At 39.7% G+C, this 8603-nt stretch overlaps 1 protein-coding gene across 2 annotated transcripts; it reads left to right on the top strand.

The window, feature by feature from the left end:
- Window positions 1-1067: 1067 nt before the first annotated feature.
- LOC139978770 (uncharacterized) lies at window positions 1068-7968 on the top strand. Of its 2 annotated transcripts, none has more exons than XM_071989258.1 (2): window positions 1068-1629; window positions 4359-7968. In XM_071989258.1, the coding sequence occupies exon 2, from the start codon at window positions 4405-4407 to the stop codon at window positions 6940-6942; it is 2538 nt and encodes an 845-aa protein (XP_071845359.1). In that variant the 5' UTR covers window positions 1068-1629; window positions 4359-4404; the 3' UTR covers window positions 6943-7968. The 2 variants fall into 2 exon arrangements, with proteins under 2 accessions (XP_071845359.1, XP_071845357.1); XM_071989256.1 differs by lacking the exon at window positions 1068-1629 and adding an exon at window positions 2938-3211.
- Window positions 7969-8603: the final 635 nt, after the last annotated feature.

Raw genomic sequence — 8603 nt, 5'->3', positions numbered from 1 at the left:
GTCAGGTGCTTGACCATGTAAACTTATGCCTGCGTAATTTATAGGGTCAAAGCTCAGGGGTCAAGAAACTCCAAACCTTGGTTTTCAGCCATTGTCTGTTTGTCGATATGTTGGAAAGGGCATTAACCACATGATATGTAGAGAATTATGAGAAAATGTTTAATATATGACAGATTTAGGTGTTTAGGATTGGAGTCAAAGGTCAATTGACTTTAAAGGTAAATTGGCCTAAATTGTGCAAAAAGTGTGTCGCGAACTCCTCCTAGACCGTAAGTTCAATCAAGTTTAAACTTGATGGATAGGTGACTGACTGTGTCACCTACCCACTATGTAATCTCTGACTATGTAATCTCATTCCTGTGTTTTATGACGTCATCGGTCAGAGGTCAAAGGTCAAGAAATAAAAAATTGTTTTATAACCATTTTCTACTTGTCAACATGTTGGAAAAGGGGATTAAACCTCACGATGTGTAGCAAATGATGAGACAATTTTTGAAATACGACAAATATAGGGTCGGGGTCAAAGGCCAACTGAGTTCAAAGGTAAAAACTGGTCTAAATTATGCGAAAAGGTGTTTCGCGAACTTCCCCGAGGCCGTAAGTCCGATCGCGTTCAAACTTAATTGTTAGGTGCTTGATCATGTACTGTAAACTCGTGCCTGTATATGATTGGTGACATCAAAGGTCTGATGTCAAATATCCAAAAACTGTTTTAGTCATTTTGTGCTTGAATGAATGTTAAACCACGAGTTATGTAGAGAATAATGAGACATTTTAAAAATAATACTTATGTAGGTGTGAAGCGTCGAGGTCAAAGTTCAATCTAGATCCATTACATCATAGAAGAGATGAGGTCTGCAACTCCATGTATTGTCAACTTGTCTCACTTGTAATCAAACTCATGTATTTGTAGCCTACTCATGCCGTTGTACTTGTACTGTACTCTCTGTTGTACTCTCCCTCCCATGTGATTATGAAGATGGCACATCTACTGTAGTTTATACGATTCTACTAATATAAACAGATAACCTATACTGCACAAAACTTTACTCACAATATACATGACCGTGTCAGCCTGTTACTTTCACTTGCTTGTATTCACTCTTTGGATGACTGAAAACTACTTATTGAGAGGATTAGGTTTCTACTCAGTTCAAACACACTAATCCTGCCAATTGCTTCTTTCTCCTACAATAATGACGTCATCCAGACCAGTGTGTACCCATGTGGAAAGTTGGGGTCTTTGTGTTTATAAGTACAAGAATGGAACAAAAGACGCGATGATTGTGTAGCGTATGTACGTACCATGACTAGCTCAAACTCTGCATGCGGGAACGGGGTAATATGGTTAGTCATTTCCCCTGTAGTAACAATGGGAGGAGTTATATAACTAAAACTGGTGGAGTAAATCTTTGTCACAAAAGTGTGATCCAGCATGGACGCAATAATTTTGGAGTCTTTTTTCTTTCTTTATTAAAAGCAGGTGGAGATCTGAACAATTGGAACTATTATTGCATTTAAAAGAAATCAGGACAACATATTTTTTTTTCCTGTGGTTATATTTTGTTATGGACATGTTTTACTCCGAGCCATCGTGATGGGGAGTGATTTTTGGAATTAGCCAATCAGGTAATTTAATACATTTCTGCATTATTTGAACTTGTTCATAAAAGCAAACAGGTGATTGAATACTTTGTTATCAAGTCATTGTGATATCGTTATTATCAGGTACCTAAATACCAGGGAGTAAAGCAAAGAGGAGTGTAACTTGTTGATACAATTATCCGCTCTCACTGACCCCAGTCCCATTGCCTTAAGACTCTTTCTGTGTGATCATCAGCACGTGTGTATCAAGATTCCCCTACAAGGGTAACATAATACTACACATACTACATGCTATGCAGTGCTACAATGTATTGATCATTGTGTACGTTACCACCCAATATTACCTTTTCCCCATTCTGAATCATCCATTGTCATAGAATCCTCCATTAAAGGTCAGTTTGAATTGCTATGTCATTGACGCCGAATTGACCCATATTAACGAACCATTACTATAGTGCCTTTTACATATAGTGTACTTCATGCATTTGATCGACTATTAATTTTAACGAGACTTGAGATTGACAAAAAATGGATTGGAATTGATCGAAGTAAGATATCATCTGCTAGTTTGTTTTTACTCAATGTATTGTTTAGCTGGTCAATCAATCAATCAGTTATCTTAACCATGGAGCTATTCTGTTTATAGCTTCATGGCTTAACTAATCAACAGTTTAAATATTCAGTAATTCGTCGACTTAATTATATAGGTTCAAAGTTAGTATACTATTAATAAAGAGCGTGATTTATCTCGCACACAGAAAGTAGATGCCAAAAAAGAAGACGAAATTATATACCAATAGTTAGGATCGCCATGTGCATGGTGGTGGACCCAGTACCAGATTGTGTAATAGACATATGATGCAAGTGTCTAGGGCCACCAAGGTATAGGCCTTTTTAGGGCCCGCCTAGGTCAGGTGTCCGCCGGGGTGAAGGGGCCGCCAGGGTGAAGGGCATCTGTAAACACTTCAGGCAAGAAATAACAATCCTCAATTTTTGAGCTGTACATGTACCTATCATCTTGTTGAGAAAAAGAGATGAGAGAAACGATATGTTAAGAGGGGAGTATTCCTCTTCCTTATGTAGCCCCTGCCCCCCCCCCCTCCCCAATCACTTCCTAGTAACACGTTATCAAGGAGTAGACAGTCATGTCGCTTTAAGATGTAGGCAGTAATTCTTGGCAACTGCATTCGGCCAACTAGTTAATTGACACTTGATGCCAGAAATCACCAAATTCCTGCTAACTCACTGATTTCAAGGAAGATGATCAGATTGATACAATAACAATGCCAATTTGTTATGGTTGTAGAGATGACGTCACCTACAACCTTGATAACCCCGCTATTTGATGATATGAATTGTCCAGTCCCGGAAGTAAATTCTCTGTACCTAAGGAAATGAGTTGCTCCAATAGCAGACAGGCTGGTCGCTGTTGTATAGTTCATCTCTGATACCAGTGCGGTATACCAGTGTTATACGGTAATCAAAAAGCGTACCACAACTGACACGGTCTGACACTCCAATGGATACAATAATGAATGGACCGTTGTTTCTTGCTCTAAAATTTTGAAAATTTCGAGATTCGGTGTCCAATTTTATCAGGTCAATGGTAAGTTCGCAGAAGCAGATCAATTATTTCTTGAAAATGAAGGACAACTACTTTTATTAATAGATTTCAAAAAGCGGCACCAAATATACTTCAAAGGCAGATCTCTTTAGCAAGTGAAGAGGTAGCTGTCTACAAACAACACATTGGTGTTGATTATTCACAACATTAAATGTAGATCATCTATTGACATTGTTCATATTGTTTATTCATTACGTTGATGTATTTGCATATATGAATATACCGTCCGGGCTATAGTGGAGGCAATAGCAAACTTGCAGGACATTAAACAGGTGCAATTGAAATTATACAATTAAAGAAGACAACAACCATTCAGACCTAACGTTAATTACATGGTAGGCTTACAGTCTCAGTCATTAGATCCTTTGTTTTATATTTTAATTGAAGTTCCTATGATGTTTAAGGTTCGATTGTCAATAATTAAAAGTGGTAAATAAACCCATTATAGATTGATAGCAGTTTGATAACAGTTTTGGAAAGGTCTACATTATACCAAAACATCGTACCTTAAGTCATCCTTTAACATCCATTGTAAACAGACTTCAAACGAGCCATGACTCGAGTTACACATTTCAAAGGTGCAGTGACTCAATAATTCGACAGAACAGAACAGAGAACTCTGGAGTTGGGAGGGGGAGGGGGAGGGGGGTGGTAATGACTTAGTTAGACCTAAACAAAATTAACTTGACTAGTTGCAACTCTCATGGCGTCCTCATCATCCAGACACCTCGGGATCCTGCCCCTGAACGTCGCCGTGTAATACTGTACTTGTTACTTAATTGGTCAGAATGAAACTGTGTAACTATATCACAATATCTAAGGTTTATGAAAAGAGTCTAAATATTATTTTATGATGGTTATGATTCAGCTATAACGATATCATCCTCATACCCTTACAGAAATTTACTCTACTGTAAGTATTTTTTTTCTACACCGTGACGCTACATCACTTTGATGCAAAAATTAATTTGAATCCTCTATTTTATGGTTTTAGATTCTTGCAAGATTATAGATGTGTTTATTTCACTTTTGAACAGCTTACTTGCATTCATCCTTTAGTTCCAGTCAAAAAAATGTAGCCTAAATAAAGAAGTATTTTTCTTTATGTATTTTCTTCTTCTTTTTGCAGACGGTATTTCCTTCTCGGTATTGTTCTTCTAGTACACCCACCAAAAATGGCGTTCGTTCACGTGTTATCCGCCTTGCTGGTCATGTCCTCGGTCAGTTGTAAGGGCATATCAATACGCGAGGGTCCTACTAACACAACAATCCTTCGAGGCGGTAGTGCTGAACTGCGCTGTAGTTTCCGTAACATGGGTTCGTCAACCGTCATGTGGTTTCGATCCAGCGGGACCATGATCACCAATGGCCACCAAATCGTTGCTGGACGTGAAGGGGGTCAGTATAGGCTCACTGGAAACAGGGCGCGAGGAGAATACCACCTGGTAATGGACAATGTACAACTGACGGATACTGACGAATATTCATGTGGATACGCGAAAGAAGGCAGTGCCATGAATTCTAGAAGTGCCTTTTTAAAGGTACAAGCTCCACCAAATAGTGGCTTTCCTTTGTGTACTGTAACGCCAACGAATCCAAGAATTGGAGACAGCGTGGAGTTTGTCTGCATTTCGGAAGGTGGTGTTCCTAGAGCCGTGCTTACGTGGCATAAAAACAGCAACCCTGCCATCCCTGGTAAAACACAAAAATCTGTTTGGCGGAAACTTCTTAGAATAGAAGATATGGGATCAACATTTGCTTGTTATGCCGAAAGTCCCGTAGAGGACTCACGAAGGATGTGCGATCTAATTCCTGCACAAGAGGAACCAGCCGTCGTGATAGAACCAAAGACAATATCGTGCTCTGTTGGCGACGAGGTTACTGTCACCTGCGCCAGAACGGACAAAACGTCACACGTTGACTTTACGTGGCTCTACGACGATGAGCCCATTGATGAACTTCTCGATGAAAGTCGATTTCAAGTGCTCGACGACGGCAGCACTCTTCTCATCAAAGAGGTGAGAAAAAGAGATGCGAATACTTTAATCAAATGCCAGCTTGAAATATACAGTGGATATATGAAACATGCCACCGCTGCTTTAGCAGTACAAATCACTAATATAGGTGAAGTTCCTCAAGTATTGACATCTGCGGAACCCAAAATTACCGGGGATACCGGATACTTGAACGTCACGTACGATCCTAGAGTCAATGCCTCTGAAGATGACTACCCTGGACCAAAGTCTCCCTCAGAGAATACACCGCTTGTTATAATTATAACACTAATCATCGTTTGTGTGGTAGTAATAATCGTCCTAGGCCTAGTCTACGTGGTACACGTCCGAAAGAAAACAGTCAATGGATGCGAAAATCCAAACATTGACGAAAGAAATCGACGGGTTAACGGACATTCTCGACATGTATATGAAACAGCTTTACCATTAGCATTCGGCGAACGACAAACAATGCTTAGCGAAAATGAAATAGGCTACGATAGTACAGCCTACCACGATATCGATGGTGAGGATAGAATTGCTCGAGCAAATGACATAACAGAGAACGATAACAATTGCCTTCCTGTTAGGTATCACAGCAAACCAATGCTCACGTCAAACGACCATATCAATGGAGCATCCGCTCCCTCGAAGTTAACTGTGGACAGACTCTACGAAATTCCGTTTACTGATGCACCCGTTAATCCTCACAAAGTTTCACCCTCGGAGTATGTAGAGATTGCAAACCATAACGCCGGTGGAGAATCTTGTTGTTCAAAGCCTTCTTCGGAACATAATCTTAACGCTGCTGTTCGAATAAAAGATAAAGTGAAGGAATGGCCACCTGTTGGAAAAATACCTCCAAAGCCAATTCTACGATCCACTAAGTCGGACGCGAATCTTCTAGAAAGTAGTGACGTGAAAGCAATGGCTCGGTTGCTTAATGAAAACAAAAGTTGTTCTAATCCCAATTTAGCGAACGGAAAAGGAGCAAAAACTGGTGACCAACACAAAGAAAGAAGGATATCTCCGACTTCCCCTCCCCCGAAAACCCTTGTACCTAGGCCAAATCACTTCTTACCAAAGTCGCGAAAACCTCTTCCTTCTGATTCAGAATTTTTTCATGATACTAAAAAATTAAATGGAAGGGTGGGCAATATTGATAAACCGAAAGTGGCCTCAAAACCAATGAGGATATCGCCAAAATTGAATAGAACGTCATCTCCAGGATCCCCAGTGGTTCCTCCTCGCCCATCTCCAAAGGACGGTCCAAAAAGCACTGATAAATATGGCTATGAGATACCACAGGCAAAATCGCCAGAATCACTGGAATATCAGAAACATTTACATGATGATGATAACTATGAATATGAACAAGTGGATCATGTTCCATCACCATCTTCATCATGCAATGAGGATGTACGAGGACAAAGCAACCAACATGTTACACCGTCACAAGTAAAAAGTCCAACAACTGCTACTTCTGGCTCAACATCGCTTCAGCTGCCCACTTCAGCGGCGGAGTATAAAGAACTCGACCGAAGTAGCGTGGAATGGAGTAGCAGCTACCAACCACTATCTCCTATTTCGAAGGAGCCTTCGAAGGCTACAACATCAAACGGATCCTTTCATCACGATTATGACCATCCCCCTCTTTCAATTCCTACGGTTAAGAAGCAAGACACGGAAAGAGCTGAATATCTAGAGATATTAGATTAAAACCAATGCACGTAATTGAAACTGCAGCTTTGAATTTTAACTGCACCTGGCAGTGTTGAATTTTGTATAAATTGATACACGAACGGACTTTTATTAGTTAGAAAGGTTGTTCTTGTTGTACACATAATATTTCACTTTTGGAGAATAATCTTCTCTTGATGCTTATGGTCTAACCAATTCAGCTGCTGCTGATCATATCGTTTTAGGTATGCTCAGTTTTTTTTTCATTCCATGCATCTACCAGAGTCAGCGAACCGACCACCAAAGAGTCGGTTCCAATATGATTAGTGCCTCGTGCTCATAATGTATTGGTACACGAAGCAATATGAGACTCGTTCACGTTGGAGGAATTAGGGAATACTGACGTTGCAGGTGCAGACTTATTTCTGATATGAACTATGACAGCAAAATTAATTTTACATAATGAGAAGTGCTAAACTGGCTTTCGCGTATGTTGCAAGCTATAATGTGCAATACGTTGCATATGCATGCATATGCATATTCAAATATTTGGGCGTTTCTTGGTGCTGTTTGGTCTCTCACAATGAAAAAGAGCTGAGCCTTTGTAAATTTAGCAGGTACATAAAATTTACTGACACTTGTGTGATTAAAACAGGGCCAAGAAACATTAAAAGGAAATATTCATGACGCATGCACGACTGGAGGGTCAACCATGGATATGACTATGACAATCGAAAACCTCAGTCCGAAAATCTGAAAATTCGGGTTGAAGAGGGTTCAGTCTAGGATGTGTGTGTTTTGGGAGGGGTGGACTAACTTCAAGAACTGGAAAGCCAGTATACATTTTATCAGGAAACTGTCTTTTTTAAATATTAAGTAAGGATTGTCAATATACGTTTTATTTGAAACCAATTAAAGATGAAGACAATGGCTGATGACGTAGCATGTATTCTGAAAACTTCTTACTTCTCTTATTTCTACTAAATATCATTTAATAATTATTCAATGATGTAGAAATTTCGATATTTTTTTCTAGTTTATAGAATAATGAACACAAGCAAACTATTTCTGTCCACTTCTCCCTTAATCGTAAATCGTAAAATCGGTACTATTTGTGTTATACTTACCACATGCCGATATGGCCACATATAGACTAATCAAAATGAAACGAAAACGGCTATGGCAGTCTGCAGTGACCTTATGTGCTTTAGTAAAATTCTCGTTTTCCGCACACTTGAAGTACGTCACAGCATGATGAGGGGGGGGGGGGCTGATCGAAGAAATGGTAGGGGCACGGTGTCTCTTCGTATCCCTAGAAGATATATCAGATCTCTTATTGTTTTTCTTTAGATAGGAAAATCAGAGTACCAATCACCTTACACGGTATAAATTTGCCACTTCATGTCTTTTCGAGCTAATATTCCATTAATGTCGAGTGACTGACTCTATCCTTGTAACCCCAAAGGATCAAACTCTCATCACCATCACTACCATGTATCATGATAGACATATCCCATTTCGAAATATGTTCATACAACCTTTCGGGTATAGTTACTCGTTATGAAATAAAATCATATAATTTGAGCCTTGCAACTTCTGTCCTTCCTCGCCACCTCAGGCTCCTCCCTTCGTCCTGCCCCGCCCCCTCCTACTCAAACTCTGCTACCACACCCCCTTCCTTCAATTTTGCCCAAATAATT

The sequence above is a fragment of the Apostichopus japonicus genome, chromosome 13 (genome assembly GCF_037975245.1).
Source record: "Apostichopus japonicus isolate 1M-3 chromosome 13, ASM3797524v1, whole genome shotgun sequence".
In the NCBI taxonomy this organism is placed as follows: Eukaryota; Metazoa; Echinodermata; class Holothuroidea; order Aspidochirotida; family Stichopodidae; genus Apostichopus; species Apostichopus japonicus.
Note: the sequence above shows the minus strand (reverse complement) of the source record. Positions and strands in the feature narration are given on the sequence as shown.

Coding starts and splice junctions, on each gene's coding strand:
- LOC139978770 (XM_071989258.1), top strand. CDS start 4,405: ATGGCGTTCGTTCACGTGTTATCCGCCTTGCTGGTCATGTCCTCGGTC.